The sequence below is a fragment of the Nylanderia fulva genome, unplaced genomic scaffold (genome assembly GCF_048542155.1).
Source record: "Nylanderia fulva isolate GAGA-0341 unplaced genomic scaffold, ASM4854215v1 Scaffold16, whole genome shotgun sequence".
Classification (NCBI taxonomy): domain Eukaryota; kingdom Metazoa; phylum Arthropoda; class Insecta; order Hymenoptera; family Formicidae; genus Nylanderia; species Nylanderia fulva.
In genome coordinates, this window is record NW_028189835.1 from 3821669 (window position 1) to 3842212 (window position 20544).

Below are 20544 nucleotides of genomic sequence, written 5' to 3' on the forward strand. Positions count from 1 at the left end.
AAAGAGAAAAATAAAATCTAAATTTAAATTCAAGGGAGAATGTCCTCAATGAAAGAAAATATCATCTAAGGTGCGTTCAAAAATCCTACTCGTGGGATGAAGTAACTCCTAATTGACCAATCAGAACAAAAATTTCTCTTTGTCCTGATTGGCCAATTTTACATCATTTTACCTTATGAGCAGAATTTTCGAACGAACGAAAAGGAGTGAAAAGCTGGCTTTGAAATAAGAGAAAAATTTAGAATAGAGATTTTTAGAATAAAGAAAAGGAAATCGAAAGTACTTCTAATGACGTGAAATTTGATAGTGAACATGTTTAATTCTTGATCAGGATAATTTTTTATTAAAAAGATTGACTATTGAATTATATGAGCTATAATAACAAATAAAAATATTTATTTTTGCTAGAATGTGGGCTGACACTATTCTAATTGTATTTATCAGCATATGTACGGCGTTATTAGGCGAAGGTAAAACGATACAAATTTCTTTATATATAAAAAAACGTGTAAAATTTTGTTTTAATACATTTATTTTGATGCACATTGTTTTTAGGATTGACATGGTTAATGGTGTATAGAACTGAAAAATATCAAAAATTAAAGGCTGAAGTTGAAAAGCAGAGTAAAAAACGTGAGTTTATAAGATATTTTTGCTATACACTCAAGAATATATACCAATTTATATATAACATATTTAATTACATATTTAAATACATATTTAATTATATAATAATTACGTCTATATATATATATGCCTAACAAAAATTGTCTATATAATTTTGTTTCATTTATTAGTGGAAAAACGAAAAGAAGCACATGGCGATTCTTTAGACAAACAGCAGAAAAAAAAGATTGAACGAGAAGAGGAAAGACTAAAGAATAACAATCGTGATTTATCTCTTGTAAAGATGAAATCTATGTTTGCAATTGGATTTGCATTTACAGCGCTTTTAAGTATGTTTAACAATATATTTGATGGACGAGTTGTTGCCAGATTACCATTTGTTCCAATTAGTTGGATACAGGGTTTATCACACAGAAATCTTCCGGGTGATGATTATACAGAATGCTCTTTTATATTTTTGTACATATTATGTACGATGAGTATCAGACAGGTAAATTTTATTTTAAATATATATATATATATATATACATGCATACTAATTTATATGTAACATTTTTTTATACATCTTTATTTTTAGAACATCCAGAAGATGCTTGGTTTTGCACCATCCAGGACTGCAAGTAAGCAGAGCGGCAGTATCTTTGGACCTCCACCTCAACAATTCAAATAAATTCATATTTGTAGCAGAAAGTGTTATTGATGATTATAGAGATTTTTGTACATTCTATTGCTCAATTCTAGACATTTACTCTTATGTCCAACTAATCTTTATAACATCAATTTTTTGTTTTATATATCACAAAAATTATATTTAAATGTTTTCAAAAACTGTTCTTGCTTTTTCTTAACACTTTAAAATATAAATAAAGAATAATTATTGTATTATTGGTACATAGATGTTATTAATTAAAAAATAAATTTAACATATTAAAGTTAAATTTAATTATATTTAAATTTAATACTTAAGCAAGAAGAGATAAAAGGATAAATTGGATGAAATATGAACTACAGTTTAGTACTTATTAGTATAAGATATTGAGAGAGATTTATATGAGAAATACGTGATTAAGGATTTTGTAATGCATTCATAAAATTATTGGGTCATTTTTTAAAAAATAATTGTGATGGGTATATTTTCATTAAGCGACGCTTTTATACAACACGTTATATACAAACATAATGATCAATCATATACAAAAAGATGTAATCAATATTATCTTACATAATAAAAAATTTGCAATGTAATATTACAGTAACAGGTTGAATTATAAAGAATCGTGTTATCTGATTCTATACATATCTTGGAAAAATTGATTCGAATAATATCAGATCGATTATAATTTTTTCTATTCTTAAAGGACATGTACGATTTCTATTAAATACTATTGTTCTCATTTTTATCATCATATATCAACTAAATCTAACAGTCTGTCATTATTAGAATTATTGTTTTTTTATACATATATATATTGCAAACATATTTACAAGTATAATTCACACATAGAAATTATTGTAATAAATTTAATAAAAAGTACGAGTTTATCTTATTGAAACTTTTGGTGTTCCATTATATATAGCATTATATCGAATATTAATCATTATCAATATTATTTTTTTATATTTCAGAAAGCTATTGTTTTAAGCGCAAAGAGCAGTGATGATACTGCAGATAATGTAATTTTAAAATCATATGTGATGCTTAATACAGTCACACAGATATAATTCATTTTTTCTGTGATTATCTTCCAGTAGCATGACTCTTAAAAAAATATATAGAACCGTAATCTCGGCAGTGGCCACGTATGGAAAATACAAACAAAGACACGCTAGACAAACAAAAAGAAAGTCTTGTATACAGTAATACAAGTGTGGAGGTCATTATAATTAATTTGAAAACCAAAAATAAAATTATATTAGAAAAATCTATATTTTCGAGATGTTACCTAGAGATTGTTCTTGTGCTGTCCAGCAGCCGAACCTAGCATGGTCATATCCGATTTTACAACGCATTTATATTTGACGATGTCGCATAGTGCTGTCAATACAAACCATACATGAATGTTCATTATCTAAAATCATGGATTTTAGAATATCTGCAATTATTTAATACATAATATTAATAATGTGTGTATGTGCTTTTTTCAGATAATAAAAGTAATCATTTTAATGTGAAAACATTTAATACTAAATTTGATGTCAAATTACAAATTATTATTAATTATTAATAATTTTATTAATTATTTAATTAATAATATTGACAGCACTCGCAATATTACGACAAGTCTCTATAAAATACTTATATTGAGAAATGCCATTTATATTTACAAAACTTTTAAGCGCATCAAGTATTAAATAGAGAAATTCTATCCATATATTCATGCAATGGATTTTTACAAAACAAAAAAAGGAAAAAGAAAATTGCACATTATCACTTTTCTTATATTATGCGCAGTAGTTGCACGTATGTTTTTGTATCTGCTTTCCAAGCAAATCGTCATCGAATATCCTGGAGAAAGATCATTAGATAAATCAGTCTATCAATGTAACGCTGACAGTTGATCCCATTCTTTCTCTCTATCTTTTTTTCTCGCGGATATCTATCCTAATCGAAGACACTCTTCTAATCGCATATCAATGATCAGTTTAATTATATAAATATCACTCTCAATTTCACTTTTAAAATGGCGGACAGTTCACACCAGGATGAAGATACTGACATTTATCACCGACTCGACAAAAGCCATTTTTCGAAAATTGTCTGCATACTGGTGGCTGTTTACCGTTTCCTCGCCAGCCACCACCACCACCTCGCCAACCACCCCTTGGGGGTCCAGCTCCGCGATATCCCCAACCAGGGCCTCCCCTACCTCTGGTGTGCATAGGGGCGCCTCTAGGTCCTGGAAAATTAGGTCCTGGACCGTACATTGGTCCGGGCGGTCCCTGAAAATTAGGATTCATATTGTTGAATCCCATATCTTCCGGACACATCATGCCGTAGCCTTCTTGCTGTTGATTGTACATAGGTGGTGGTCCCATCATTCCTGGCGGAACCATAGGGGCCCCTTCCATTCCCTGATTGAAATTACCCGGCATATTCGCCATCGGATTCATTCCAACATCAGGTACAAGAACTTTTCCATCACCCGTTCTCCAACCACCACCCCCACTGCCTGGCATCGTTGGTGCCGGCATCTCCTGGGTCATCGGAGCTATATGAGACGGGGGCATCATTTGCTGAGGCATCTGTGGCATCGGACCCATCGTCGTTTGAGGACCCATAGGCGTCATCATAGTTTGTTGATTATGAGAGAATGTCGTGGGATAATGAAACGTTGTCACGGTTGGTGGTTGCGGCGTCAACTGTGGTTTAGGTTCTGGCCACGGTACTGATGTGAAATCCTTTTCGCTTTCCTTATTGCCCGTAAGATCATCCAACGGTATTATTTTAGGATCGGTCATCACATGATGCCGTTCTTCGTCGGGTTCAGCCGCGGAGTCTGGAATCCTGCGATTCAAACAAACGATCAGAATTAAAAATTGTTGATTAATTTGAAGATTTACACACAACAATGCATTCTATAATATGATAGCAGATTTTTTACTTTGCTTTTATCTCTAATATTTAAAATTAATTTTTAAAAACTCACATAACACAAATATATTTTATATTACATTTTTATATATAGTATTCTTATATTTGTTTGAACATAATATACAGAATAAAAGTTTCATTTTATTATAGTAAAATATAAGTAGTTTAGGTTTAAACGAGCACGTTCATCGATAAAGTTGATAATTCGATATACTATTATATTGACTATAAAACTTGACGTATACTTACATGCTTCGATTAAAGTAAAGCGCTTGAAGGATGCCTTTTTCACGAGCATATTGAATATCTTTCTCTTTACTATCCTTGCCAGGCTCTACTAATGGAGGCGGTTGATCAATAGGAATCAGAGGCTTCCACCTTGTTCTCTCTTCCATTAAATCTTCGTTATCTATAATAAACAATAATTGTTATATATATTATATATATATATATATATATATATATATATATTTTTATTTGATAAAATTTAAAAAAGTTCACATTGATCCATAAACATTTTCAATCCTTCATAACCATTTTTCTAAGGAACTATGAAGATATAATTATTTTTTAATTCTCTTTTATTAATTTTTTCGAATTAAGAATTCTTTCATAATAAAATTATTCGATAAAATAAAAAAATTATATCATTTTTTAAATCTTTAATAGTTCCTTAGAATATTTGAAACAAATATAATTTGCAAGTATATATATTGATAGATATATTTTCATAATACAATTATCAGTATAAAATAAATTATAATTATATAATTTCATATATACGTACTTAATTTTCTGGCCATTTGGAATGCTTCTCTTTCGTTTTGCTTTTCCATCTGTTTCATATCAGTGAATGTTTTTGTTACATTAACTCTTTCTGTTTCATCCAATTCAAAGTAACGTATGGATTCTAAATCTGTTTTCCACCTTAAAACTTTCTTCGGTCCTTTACGTTTCTGAAGTAATAAAACACTTTTAAGTCCATCTACATATCGTATTTCGGGATAAGGACTAATGTTATCCTTCTTCAATGAATTTGAAATCACGGAACATGCATCTTCTGGTGAGTCTGAATCTTTTACCTCTTCCACATCTTCCTCAGGTGTGGGTGCTTTGAAAAAGATAAATAAATAAAAATATTTAAATATATTATTACAAATTATTATAATTAATCATTTAATAACTTATTGAATATCTTATTATAAATATACTATGTAGAAAAAATTAATTTTACTTCAACATGATAATATAAAATTAATTTTACTTTAACATGATAATATAAAATTAATTTTACTTCAACATGATATATATGCATAAAAATTTATAATATAAAATTGTATTAATAATAATATTAAAACATTATATAAATAAAATAAACAAATAAAAAATATTTGAGAATTTATAATTATTTATATGCTCTGTATAATTTTTTTTAGAGTCCATTTTAAAAAGCAAATTAGTTTATCTCTCTTGTTTCCTTGATACTTACTGTTACTTCTGCTATCATCATCATCTCTATTATCTTTTTCATCATCAAACATCTTCAAATCATCTTTATCTTTTTTCAAGTCTTCTTCACTATTTTCTTTTTCTCTTTGATCTTTGTCTTCTTCAATTTCGAGCGTATCTTGATAGAACTATAAAAAATAAATTTTACAATATTAATTAATTATTAATTATATTTTACATATGAGAAATATATTTTTAATTAAAATAAAATTAAGTCGATTCTCTCTGCTTTAGTTTATTTTTAAATTAAAGCTTAGAGTTTAAAATAATATAAAAATTCTCTCATCAATCACTCATCAAAATTTAATGCGATTAGAATATTTTGTCTTCTAAAATACGCTAAAATAGATTTTAAATTAGAATAACACTGATCAATTTGATTTTTTTTCAGTGACATCCTAAGCATATATTGTACTTGATATATTTACCTTGAAATTAGGTTTAAGGGCTACTGAAGATTTCTCTTCGACATTCGTGGGCGAAGGTGGTGGTGTACTTTCGCGATTATCAGTGTTAGCAATTTCTTGTTTCTTCGCTTCCGAAGATCCATCCTTCGTGATAGAAGTCCTACGCTTACGCTTCCTCGGTTCTTTACTCTTGGTAGACGCAGTAAGGGCGTCCATGAACATGTCACTTTCTTGTAGCATCATTGCTAAGAACAAAAATTTCGAGCATTATTCACGGATAATTCAATAGTAATAATCGAGTTAAAAATACATTAAAACAATTTTCACAAATAATATTTCAAGATATGCTGCATTATATATAGACACATTTTATATTATTTAAAAAAGAAATATATGTATGTTAGTAAGATTGCTTAAATGTATTTTTATAACATTAAAATTGAATAAATTAAAATTGTAGAAAAATCTAAATAAAGATAGCAGATTTGATAGAAATCCTCAAAAAAGATTCCGGAGAAAATGATGAATTTCTGGAAAACAATATGTTTTATCACATCCTAGATATTTATAAATAAAATATTTTTTTCAATATAGACATAACTTTACAAATGAATTCAGCGCACGAAAATAATAAAAATTGACATACATATGTCATTAAATAATAAGTCAATTACGTGATTGACTTTTTGTTTAATTTCTAAATTACACTCATTCTTGTCATTAAGTAATAAATAATAATAAATAATAAATTCTTATACTTTTTGATGAAATTTTAACAATAATTTTTCAATAATATATTCCTATAAACTATTTTTACATTATATTTGTGCGCTGAATTTATTCCTAAAATGTATGCTCAGGAATTAGAAAACATGCTCTATATGTATAATTGTTAAATATTTATGTAAGGTTTATGTTATATTTATAAATAATAATCTCGTTTCGCACTTTCGATCCGTTCTGTAAATAAACAAATAAACAATACAAATGACTTAAATAGATATTGTCACATAAAGATTATTAATAATAGCAATCATAAGATATCGTTGATTATTGGTAATTAGTATATATCTGAAAAACATCTGAAAAATGTCTTTTATTTTCCAGTAGCTGCAAGTAAAAATGTTATATATAAAAAAGCTTCTTACAGCAGTAAAGGACATCTTCCATAATAATTCGATAATTCATCTGCCAATATTAACTCAGCGTTAATTTTATGTTCAATGTATCCTGTAATAAAAAAATTTAAGCTAATAAATTTTAAAAAAGTTTACTATATTGTTTTACCCTGTAAACTATAGCATATAAATTTAAAAATAATTAAGGACTAATACAATAATACAAACTAAAATATTTGTTTATAATGATGCTAATGTTATTTCAATATTTTAATAATAGTTCACATAAGCTGCGAGAAAGATAATATATAAGTGTGACATAAATGTAAATAAATATGTATATAATAGTTTAGAAATGAAAGTAATTGTACATAAATTCATTAATTGATATAATATATACAATTAATTATTAATACTATGCATTAAGTTTATATCTTTTTAGAAGCAATAAATTATTGATTAAAAAAGTATTCTTCTTTAATATTTAATACTTATTTGTAAAAAAAGTGAATGTGTTTTTCTGGAGACAGCAAATTTTAATTTTATTATACTTTGAATAATGTATTCAAAATTACTTTTATGTTATATATAATAATAAAATAATAGAATAAAGAAGCAAATAATATTAATTATATAGGAACGAATATTTTCAATATATCAAATAAATGAGCAATGTACTAAAATGTCATAAATACGTAAGTTTAAATTATAAATTTCTGTAAGCTAATTTAACATATTACGATATACATATAAAACATTTAAAAATTAAGATTATATTGTATTTTTTGCATACAAATATATTTCTATAATTAATATCGAGATGTATATAAAATAAATATTATAGGTATTATTTTAAATATTTAAAAAAAAATATATATATATATGAGTGTGTATGTGTATATAATCTTTAGATTTAGTTTATTATTATATAAAAATTATATGAAATAGATAACAAAATTGTAATTGTTGTATATTTTTTTAAAGAAAAAATATATATGAGTGTGTATGTGTATATAATCTTTAGATTTAGTTTATTATTATATGAAAATTATATGAAATAGATAACAAAATTATAATTGTTGTATAAAATTTTTTTGTATAAAATAATTACAGGGCCAAAAAATAAAAATAATTATAGCCTAAAAAATAGAAATCATTTATAATTATATATAAATGTATACAAATTGTGTTGTAAGACAAATGTATATAAACTATACATTTATTATTTGTTATGCAAACAAAAAATAGATTCAAATTATTTTAATGACAAATGAAATTTTGATGATCTTTATTGTATTAGTGAGTACTTTTATATGAGAATGCAGTGCGCGCGAGAAAAAATAGAAAGAGAGAAAAATATATAATTTAAATATAACAACTCAAAAAATATCGCCATTCCTTAAAATGCGCGACTTAACACAATGAATGGTTAAAAAAATTTACAAATTCTATTTAATAATCAAATAGAAAATTTATCGTCCATCGTGTCCCTTATCATATAGAACTGCAGTCCCACCCTAAAATAATACGGAAATATTTTAATTCATAACAGACTATAAACAAAATATAATTCGTACTACAAATAGTTATTTTTCAAGCTTAAAGAATATTATATAAAAAAGAATATTGTCAATATTTGAATACAAAGTATCCGACTTACATCTATAAATCCGAATAATAATATTCTAATATTAAAAACTGTTTAAGTTATATTCCGACAACGTTGACGTAATAAATTTGATAGAAATTAAATAAATTTTTAAAAGTTGAGGAAGAATATATGGGTTCCATTATTCATTGTTTTATTTCTACAGAGAAATAATCTACGATAAGAAAAAAATGACGTCTATTCTCAGAATAAATAATTTTTTGCGACTTTTAATAATATAGCGCATCAAATTGTCCTTGATGTGTTCTTCATTCTTAATTTTTAATGCATATTTATATCCGAAATTATTTAACGATACAACATTGATTTCATAAGAATTTGAATTTAGCAAGTAAATTTATATGCAATTTCGTGTTAATGACAAATTTACAAAACTACTGTGACTTGCTGACAAAATTATTGACTTATATGTACACATGTATACATATGTATACAATATAATATGTAACGAGTATAAACTATTATCTTCTGAAAAAAATTGGCGAGATTTTCATGTATATATAATAATACATATACATATTATAAATAAGTTACTATTCTTTTAAGTTACTACTACTTAACTATTACTCTTTTTCTCATATATAAATATATATATATATATATATATATATATATATATATACATATATATGAGAAAAAATGTTATATATATACATATACACACACATTATATAATTAACTTAATAATAAAATGTACAAACACTTAACATCTTATTCATTCAATAATTACAATTCATAAAAATGTATATGTATATAGATACACATAACAATACAAAATAAATTTATTTTAATAAGTTACGATTAACATATTCTAAAAATAATCTGTTTACCAATTATATCAGATTGCAATCGCACACGCGATGAAAGTTTGTAGCATTTAAAAATAAATTCGAAAGTATACTCGAAACAATATTATTTGTATGGATGCACGAAAGAGAAGAATAAATAATATATTTTATTAAATAACAGCGCAAATAATATTATAAAAATAGTTTATCATGAAAGTTTTTGATTGATAGAATTATATTTCAAAAATAAATTTAAATGTGCATTTCGAATGGTAACTTTAGATTTTCTATGAATGTATGAAATCTTGAATATATTATCAATTGATATATGTTAAATAAGACAACCGTTTTGAAATATATTTATTATTAGATAATTTATTATTCATGTGTCATTGTTTGTTCATTAATGCTAAATCACATTATAATTCACAATACGAAATGTATTCAAATGTAAAAAGATAACAATATTCTACCTGATTATATACAAATATTTTGTGTTTTAGAATTGTTTAAGTAGATTAATTTGAAATTTGTCAGGATATTTAATTAGAAAAATAAAATATAAATAATTTCGAGCATGTACTTTAACACAAAAATATTTTTTGTATTAAATAATTTTACTGTTCTGATAAATTATGTGAATAAATTTTATTAATATAATTTTAATCATAAATTTAATAATTTTATACAATTTAAAAACATTCAACATTTTAATTCAACGTATATTAGAATAATTTTTAAAATTTTTAATACACTTGCTTCTTATAATTATTTAAAACAATTTATGCACTCCAAGCTTTCAAATGTAAAAAAGAAAATCAATATTAAATTAATCTATCCGAGAATTATCCAAGTTTCTTTTGTATTATAAATTTAATTAATTATATTATAAAATATATCTGTGTATATGTAAGAAGTTTGCATATATGTATCTTTCAGTTATGTTCTTTTGGTGCACGGCTTGGAGTCATATAAAAACCGTGATAATCGTGAAATCAATGTAATTAAATATGACGCGTATATATTTGCATTCATTCAGATAGTATATTTTTCATTTTCGTAAAAATATTGGGTATAAATTTCGCGACATGAATGCCGCGTAAAATAGACATAAAGTGTGTGTGTTGTGTCGCGGGTTGATGTGCGTTGAACGGTTAATAGTGTCGGTAGAAGCGCGCTACGCTGACTGCGACAATCATATGGGCAACGGAACACGTGCGCAGACGTAAAACAGTCGCAAAAACATCGGCCCCTGCATGTGTCGCGCGACTTGCAATTCTCTCCTGTTGCACGTGTCGGATTCGGACACATCGAAAATTAATTCGATTTACAGATTTTCTTCCTATTCTTTTTTTTCTTTTTTATCTAAATTTCTGTTGTGCAAATCTTATGTAATTTTCGAAGATTTTCTTTAAATACACGAGATTATTCGTATTGAGACTCTGTTGCACCAAAATTTCTCTAGCAAGAGCACAGAAATTACGAATGTAATTTGTTCCCGATTCACTTGGGATCAATCAAATTTTGAATTTTGATATTATTCGAGTATTAATTATATACATATGTATATAAAATACATATATATACATACATATAAATACACACATGCAAAATATTTTTTCTTCTTCCAATACCATTATTGTTAATAACGTTACGCTAATTTTATTGCTATTTAAAATTTTTCAATAATTAATATTTTGACAATTTTACATATTGTAATACATTTTACATTTGTAATAAAATTGAAAAAAAAATATTTAATTGCGCTCAAGCTTCAAAAAGTTTGGCACAACTAGTCTCTTCTTTCCTATTCTTTTTTTCTATCCTAGCCAGCAATTTTCTAGTTCCTAGCTTTTTCTTTATCTGTCTCACGTTTCAATTATCTAACATATTTGGCAAGGAAGAAGGGTCTCTTCACCAAGCCGACGAAACTCGTTGTAAAGGGGGCCTGCTGTGGTCCTAAAGGCCTTCTTGCTCGAAGATGTCGGATATGCAGCTTCAGAATTCGTGCACTTTCAGTGCTACTTTCGATCCGTAGAATCTCCACGCATCGTTCAGAATATACGTATTCTCACAATATTTTCTCTAATTTGTTTGGTTGATCTTTTCTTTTTTTTAACTATTCCTTTCACCCTCTCTCTTTCTCTCCCTCTCGTTCGCTCTCTCCCTTTCTCTCTCTTTTTTTCTATTAAAGGTGATGGAATAATTTGCCCCACACAAATTTCAATTCTCTCTGATAAATATGCAAACATTTCATGTACGTACGAAAAGTCATGTAATGAATGAAAAATCCATTTTATCTATAGGCCTTGAATGTGTATTCGTATTTTATTGGCAACAAATTTTTGAGTCGATGTCATATTAGTGCGATTGTTTTAATGTAAATAAAAAAATATTACACACAAGTTTTCTATCCTCATTTAAACTCAACTTTGAAGAGTGAAGCGAATTTCAGAATTACTGAAATTAATTAATCAATTTGCACATTGTACATGTTTCAATATCAAAAATCGTCGAGAGGATGGAAATCTGGATGGGCTCACGATATATATACGATATTATTTTGTCTTAAAAGCATTTAACAGCGAGCAAGATATGTAGTATAGCAGAAACCCAAGAGTTAAGTATTCCAGATTTCTGATAAATTTATTTAAATGTTTAAATAGGATATATACATGTACAAGGGAAAAAGAGTATGAATAGACAAGACTTTGTTGCCTTACCTAGTTAGAGATTAGAACTATTCCTGTATGATGGCTTCATAATCGTTGTATCACTAATATCGAAGATTAAGAACACGTGCCCGCTATTATAGAAATATCGATAGAAACACTTTTTGACACGTTTCGACTATGTTCGTTCAATAAAAAACTATGCGTTTTTTTACTTTGAAATAATTAACTATATATATGTATATATATAATTTTGTCGAATATCGAAAAAATCACGATCTACTCGTTGTAATGAATACTTTATCGAAGATTACCTGCTATCGAAGATTCTTAATATACGAAAAAGTTCGTGGTTGATTGCAGATCCTAATGACTTCGTTCTTCTAACGAGAGATGTTAATTTTCATAGAAGGATGATCCGTATACATGAGCTGCTAATTCTCCATGCAGCACGATGAATAAATCGTTACACGGCTTATTATATCTTCTATAAGACGCTAATAATAATTTTTTGGGGGAAATAGGGAGGATGTACTATTAAGAGGTATTATACTACGGGATATTGCCTGGAAGAAGCAATAAGTTTAAAGTACATAGACAAAAATAAATGTTTGATGTGACAATACCAAAAAGTCATTGAGACTATCGATAATATTCGCGATACATAAAGATATCGCATTAAATATTGGATCAGCTTGTACATCCTCCGGTAACATCCATCTGCAAACTCAATATTACAGAGTTAGTAATATGCCATATACATATAATGCAGCATGCCAATGTACAAAGTTTAAGCAGTCATTTGTTTAGTCATTATTCCACCAAAAAATAAGATTTAGAGTTTGTATAGAAAAATAATATAGAACAGAAAAACCATATTGCATATTATAAAAAATAGAAAATAGATAATATATAATATAAAATATATAAATAATAATAATAATAACAACAAGAATAATAATGCACGATAATAATAATAATGCATCTATGTATACTAAAGACAAAATAAAGAAAAAATGAAAGTATTACAAAACATGTTCATGTTTCATTTAAATATTAATAGTTATTTAAATTTAAGTGAGAATATATTTTACAAATAAAAACAATTATATATGTATATGTATGTGTTTGTTCTATTAACTGGAAGAAAATACAAATGTATACACGTGTTTAAAATATATATATATATATATATATATATATATATATATTCTAAGTTTCAAAATGTATTAATTTATTAATTATAAATTTAAAGTATTTCTTTTTGTTAGAATATTTATATTCTCTTTTTATAAACTTAACTTTATGTTAATTTAATGTTCTTTGCATTTACATTAATATAAAGATATAATATAAAGATGTGTCCAAAATTTTAATTTTTCTCAATATTATGTTTAAAATTTTATCATGTAAATAATTTGATTAACTTAGTCTTAATACACATAGCATAATTTTTTATTGAAATTATAGACTGCTTTAATCTAAGGACATTAGCGTAAAGTTTATATCTAGATTAAAAAAGTATTAGCAAAAGAAAATTAAATATAAGAGAGATCATGTATTAATAATAAAGAAATTTTGTATATAATTTGTAATAAAATATACTTACGTTTTGGTTTTGGTGGTATCAGTTTAATCCCTCCCTTCTTTTCATCGCTTGGTGGTGTTGTTGGCGAGTCTAGTGATAGTTTCACCCGTTTTTCCACTATCGGAATGGTTTCTCTTATTGGCGATGGCCTCTTCAAGGGAAATTTCGGAGGTAGAACCTTCTTATCAACGGCAGGATTTGGTTTCTTCGATCTCGGTGGTGGTGGTTTTACTTCTTCCTCTAGTCCCGTGGATCTAAACTTTGAATTATATGTCTTCACCGTTTTCGGCCGTGTCGTAGAGTCTTGACTATTTTTCCTATTCTCAATAGAAATGGATATATTTTTCTTCTCGGTAGTTAGCTTTGTAACAGTATCTTTTTTACTACTATCTACTTTCTCTTTATTTTCCTTCGTGCCATCTCGCGACTCAGTTGAAGACTTTCTTCCGTTTGTATCGTCCTCCGTTCGTTTCTTCGGTATTTTGCCCAACTTGGAACTCAACGCTTGACCTTGCACTTTTTCCAAAGTCGCTTTATCCTTCTCCGCTTGATCTTTCTTCTGCTTTTCTTTGTCTCGTTCCTTGTCACGTTCAGATTTATTCTTACTTGAACTGTGCTTACTGGATGAGCTAGAGTGATGTTTATCTTTTTCCTTGGAAGACTTATCTTTGCTAGAGTTGGAGCTTTTACTACTGGAACTAGAACGATGACTACTCGATTTGTGGGATGTTGAGCTGCTACGATGTGTACTGGAACTCGTGCTGTGCTTAGAAGAACTTTTAGACGATGAAGACGAACTGTGATGATGAGTACTGCTTTTCTTGTCAGAACTAGATTTCTTATCATCTTTTTTATGAGAGTCTCTATTTTCCTTGTCACTAGATTTACCGCTATCACTATTAATAATAATAATATCCTTAGAGTCTTTATTATCTTTACTTTTAGCACCTTCAATATCTTGAATGTCTTTAGAACTAACTATAGTCTGTTTCACATCACTAGAAACATGTCCTGAATTGTCTGATAGTCCAATGTCTACTGTTTCATCTTGACCACTAGTCACACTACCACTTTGTCCTGTCTCCTCTACCTCCTCTGTTTCTTGCCTTGCTTCTTGTGAAGCAGGAAGCGCAGCATCCACAGTGTTTATAACTACTTCTGCATTTGTACCAGATTTGCTTAAAACACTATTTATATTCGTGACATCCGTCTCCACCTTAGCGAGAACTTGATTACCATCGCGAATGGTAATCTTGTACACAGGAACTGATTGTGAAGACGTTGTTACAACAACAAAAGATTGTTTTTTAGTTTGTTGTTGCGTCGCTTGCTGGCCTTTACCAACTTGTATCGTTTGTGACTGTAATCTTTCTTGTTGCTGCTTCTCTTGATCTTGCTGAATCTGATTTACTGTAGTACTAGTGGTAGATGATTGCACAAGCTTGAAGTCTTGAACATGAACAGTTTCAGCAATGTCAAGAGTTTGTTGAGAATTTAATAAATAATGTTGCTGCGACGAAGGAATAACTGCAATTTGTCCTGCAGTAGTATTAGATTGCACTGGAACCGTCATGATTTGGGCTGGTACTGAATTCGGCGCCGCTTCTCCTTTGACAATTTTTAGCCACTGCTCCACAAGTCGAGTGGCTAATGTTCGTACACCCTGATGACTGCCTTCTTTTGACAAGCCTTTAATCAGCTTTGGACAATTGTTACTCTTTAATCTTTCAATATCTACTGGACAGAGTAGGAGAAGTTCTAGGAGTTCTTGAATAAGAGCCCAATTCTTGGCAAGAATGCCATCAGTAAGCCATGTGTGAATAAGATTCCATCCTCCAGCACTCATAAATCTACAAAAATAGGAATTATAAAATGTAAAATTTTTTTATTATTATAAGGAATAATAAAAGATAAGATAGCATAATTATATTATTGTGAATAATAAAATAATTATACTATCTTTTATTATTCTATTTTTAATTTCAATTTCTATCATAAAATGCTATATAATGTATGTATTTTAAAGCGAATAATCTGTAATAATCAAGCATTAAAATTATTTCTATATAGATAAATATTTGACAGATATTAAATATTGTAATAATTAATATAAATATTAATTAAATAATAAAGTATTTGTATATATTTTTAAATATATATATATATATATATATATATATATATATATATATTGCATATAAATTTCAAGTATTTTGCTTTATAAAATTATATATAAAATTATTCTTAATATTATATATAATATATAAATATAATATAATATATAATATAATATATAATATATAATATTATATATAAAATTATTAAAAAAATTTAACAATTATGAAGAAAATCTAAATAACAAAATTGTACAACTCTTGACTGTCTCTATAACTATGATCTGTTTCGTATCATTAAAAACATGAATTGTCAAAAGTTCTTCCATCTTGTTTTAGTCGTATTTAGTTTGTTCAGTTTCCTCTATCTCTTTTATTTTTTGCTTTATTTTCTAATTTACTACAGAAAGCATAACTTTTATATCATATATAACTACTTTCATACTTGTACAAGTTTTAGAAAAAAAAAATAAAGATGTAAGGTTCGTATCAGTAAAAATGGCACATTAAAATATACCATCTAATGGTTCTGAACCTTTTATTATTTACTCTTGCATGTTATTTGTGTTCTTTACATACAAATGTACAAATTACTATATACATGTATGTCTCAACATGCGAAATGACAAATTTCTTTTATAAAACTGCTTTTATAAAAATGTATTAATATCATAAAGAGCAATTGAATAAAATGTTTGTGAAAAGAATAAATACTCTATTTAATAACTATAAAGAGTAAAATAATCATTTTAATATTATTTGAATAAACTGAAGTACTTACTGGCTAAGCAAATCCGTATTAGTAGTTTTCAATATTTGTATATAAATGCATTTTGAGACAAGTTTTTTAGAAAACTTTGTCATTAAATTAGCTAAGCGATGAACTTCTTCTTTACTCTTAATGCCTCCTGTTGGACCCAACAACACGCTGAGGCATTTAAGTAAGGATAATGGGTCTATACGTGGCTGAAAATATAATTTAAGAATAAAAGCATTATAACGCAAAATCATCACATAAAACATAAATTATGCTCATAAATACGAAATTTAATAACACGAAAATTAAACAATTAAACAAAATACAAAAATATATGTTTAAATTTTCTTGAAAAAAATTTCTTATGTATTTTCTGATTTTTTGGGGCTTTTTTATTAAAATTTTCAAGAAACTTTTTTTATATTTAGATAAATATAAAAATTAAATTTAAAAAAAAATTTAATAAATTATTTTATTGAAATTTCATAAATTTTTTAACAATTAAGTTCTTTGACTTGTCACTTTGTGAGATTTTTAGTTATTTGTTCATAGATTACAAAGAAAAAATTAAAACAAGTTTTAAAGTTTGTTTGAACAAAAAATATTAAAAAGAACTGAAGAATTTTTTAGAGAAAAAATATTTTAAATATATAATTTTTTCCCTCCTATTTTTCAAAAATATAAAATATAAAACAAAGATTGCATAGCATATTTATTCAAACATTATTGATATTTAATATAAAAAGAGATATGTAGTAAATATATTTTAAGTATAAAATTCAGCCTTTATCACTCAATTTTTTTCTCACCAAGTACAATTCTGAACAAAAATTCTTGAAGTTCTTCAGATGGAAACAATTTTATGAGGAATTTGTTTTCAAATAAAAAGTATTATATATACTATTGCTCATCATATAATTGATTATATTAATAATTTAAATTATTGATATACTAGATATACATAAAAATTATAAGTAAATATTAGTAAATAAAAAATGCCAAGATTAGAATATTTAGAATATATCTGAGTAACTAGATACTCGACTATTAATCATCACTAATAATAGTAAAGTATATGAATTCTTTGAATATTATACAGACAACCAGACAAGATCATATAAATAAATTTGAATATCTCTACATATAGAAATTATTAAAAGAACATTAACAAGATATTAATGTTTCAACATTTAATTAACATTAAAAGAATTAATTAAATTCTATATTTTTTTAAAATTATCTTCTACATATTAATTATTAAATATATAAATTTTTTTACATACACAAAATTCATAACTTTTCTTTTGTTATCTGCTTTTATCTATAATTTTTTTTTTTTTTTTTTTTTTTATTTATATTTACCAATCATATTTAATTACGAAAATTCATAGAACAATATGTACATGCAATAACGGTGAACTGAATAATCTCATACATTGTAATTATACGGATACGTGACAACGAAAATAGAATACGAGGTCACACACACACAAAAGGAGCAAAGGTTATTGATCTCTCGTAATCGCCAAATCGACCAGGTGGCGCCATCGTAACTCATAATATTCGCTTGTAATTTATATATACATATATATATAAAATTATATTTAAAAAAATATATTACTCACCATTTTGCTGGGATTTTAGACGTTTCAGAGCATCTTCGGGACCAGACATACGTTCATCGTGCCTATCTGCAATGAGATATAAAATACTTGATGACTATACGAACGATTCGGATAACCGACGCACTCTTCACGCCATATTGTCAGATTCTCACAGACTCGCACGAATTTACAGGACAGACGATGGCAAATCGGAAACAAAACGGCTGATCTATTTTCTGATCGAATATCGAGAATTAATGCGTGCAATTGATCAGTTCTCCATAATTAAACCCTCCCAAATTCCTCGCTTACGACATATGGTACGCAACTCTTATTGAGCCGTTTAATGTAATCTGAGAGGAGCCGAAGTGAGCGATTACGCGAAAGAATTTCCGCGCTTATATAGCGTCCTACGTGAATTATGACTGCGTAATTACAATTATCTCGTAATGTTTCGCTAGAAATGCTGTTGCTCGAGGCGAAAATCGTTCGCTCAAAAAGTGTTCAAAAAATGTAGGCGCAGATACGAGTCCTTGTACGGGACGAACGGTTCTTCTCGGACTAGCCCCGAATATCCGCCGCGCAGCCGCGGTGCGCATGCCCCTCCCAAGCAACCGTCCAATCCGAGCCGCGAAAGTCGCTCCCACCCTGTTGCGCGGCCAATAACGGCTCTCGTCCGTCCTCGCCCTATGACGTAGCTCCGTTCTATTTATGTAACACGATAGGAAATCCTGAAACGTATTTTTTTTTTTTTTTTTTTTTTCCGCAGACTCGTATCCGTGCCTACGAGAACTGACACTTTTTTTCTGCACTTTTGTAATACGAACTTTTTCTCATATTAGCCCTCTATTTCTTCGGGTTAGATCGACACTTATACGCGCTTACTTTTCCGAGATTTTTGTAGCGCGAGATATATCTTCAAGTCCACGTACATATATAATATATGATTACGTCATCACTACTCTCGACATGATTCACCTCGAAGTCGGACTTAACGATTAATTACGCAACGAAACCGTGAAATAAAGATAATTTTTCAGGACTTTTCGACGAAAGTTATGCTACTTTCAATCTTTTATCGCGTTTTTCTCTCTGATTGCTGTAAACTCTTTTTTTGTTTATTGGAAAATAGGAAGGCCACTCACATTTGAGAAAAATTAAATCCGTTTTATGGTAAATAAATGTTCACGTTGTATGTGATGCATAAGAAATGGAACATTTCCTATGATAATGAGTATGATTCTCGCTCGTTCTATGAAATCTTGCTGTGCATCGAGGAATGCTACGAGACCCTCAATCGCAATCCGTATATATTTCGCCGTCTATTTGCCATCTGCAATCAAATATCATTTAGAATCTATTGTTATTACCACTAAATCTGTTCTGATTCAATATTTCGCGTCTTGTTGCCGTATAAATATTTCTATCAACTTATATCAAACGATCCTCACCTGACTGCGTAAAATGTCTGTCCTTCTCGACAAACCGGAAGTGCCTTATATACAGCTATAACCTATCTCCACTACGTTAGTCAAGTATAATACATACTAAATTCATATAAATTTGCAAGTGACATTAATATATTTCTCGGTGAAAATATATAATCTGACTTGATAAATAATATTAAAGTTAAATAAATTGCGCTTACTATGTTATACTTAAGATGCAGTGTCATATAAATGCACAATGTTCTATTTAAAGCTTCTATTGATTTGCTTCTGGTATTTAAGGTGTGTTCTCAATTCAATCTCTCGCTTTTATGGACGAGCTCCAAACTGATTGGCTCTCACGTTGTGTCCTGTTTTTATGTGCGAGTCCATAGCCTAAAGCCCCTTGCACAATGCCAGGAAACAGGCAATAGGAATAAAAAATAGATATCCATCAAGAGGAGCAGAGAATAATAATAATAATCTGTCTTTTTCCGATTGGTTAATATTTTTTATTTCTTATTCCTATTGCCTGTCGCCTAGCATTGTGCAAAAGGCTTTAATCTTTGATCATATAGATACAGATAGTAACACAATAAATCATAGAACTTATATATAGAAATACTTTCTGTACTGATAATATATAGAAATACTCCTATATCTTTTTTGTTT

The 20544-nt window shown here is 27.7% G+C and overlaps 2 protein-coding genes across 7 annotated transcripts; one reads left to right on the forward strand and one right to left on the reverse strand.

Moving 5' to 3' along the window:
• Positions 1 to 245: 245 nt before the first annotated feature.
• Positions 246 to 1872, forward strand: LOC114940202 (calcium load-activated calcium channel). Its single transcript, XM_029314730.2, has 4 exons — positions 246 to 470; positions 556 to 633; positions 798 to 1117; positions 1205 to 1872. Exons 1-4 carry the CDS (start codon positions 410 to 412, stop codon positions 1295 to 1297), a joined length of 552 nt encoding a protein of 183 aa, XP_029170563.1. The 5' UTR covers positions 246 to 409; the 3' UTR covers positions 1298 to 1872.
• PNUTS (Phosphatase 1 nuclear targeting subunit) lies at positions 1747 to 19974 on the reverse strand. Of its 6 annotated transcripts, XM_029314735.2 has the most exons (11): positions 19897 to 19974; positions 19591 to 19778; positions 18467 to 18532; positions 16866 to 17050; positions 13992 to 15820; positions 6157 to 6380; positions 5709 to 5856; positions 5302 to 5330; positions 5007 to 5175; positions 4469 to 4628; positions 1747 to 4132 (listed from the first exon to the last, which is right to left on the reverse strand). In XM_029314735.2, the coding sequence occupies exons 3-11, from the start codon at positions 18467 to 18469 to the stop codon at positions 3304 to 3306; spliced, it is 3576 nt and encodes a 1191-aa protein (XP_029170568.1). In that variant the 5' UTR covers positions 18470 to 18532; positions 19591 to 19778; positions 19897 to 19974; the 3' UTR covers positions 1747 to 3303. The 6 variants fall into 6 exon arrangements, with proteins under 6 accessions (XP_029170568.1, XP_029170564.1, XP_085336978.1 ...); XM_029314731.2 differs by having other exon boundaries at positions 5007 to 5330; XM_085480852.1 differs by lacking the exons at positions 19591 to 19778; positions 19897 to 19974 and adding an exon at positions 19331 to 19584 and having other exon boundaries at positions 5007 to 5330.
• Positions 19975 to 20544: the final 570 nt, after the last annotated feature.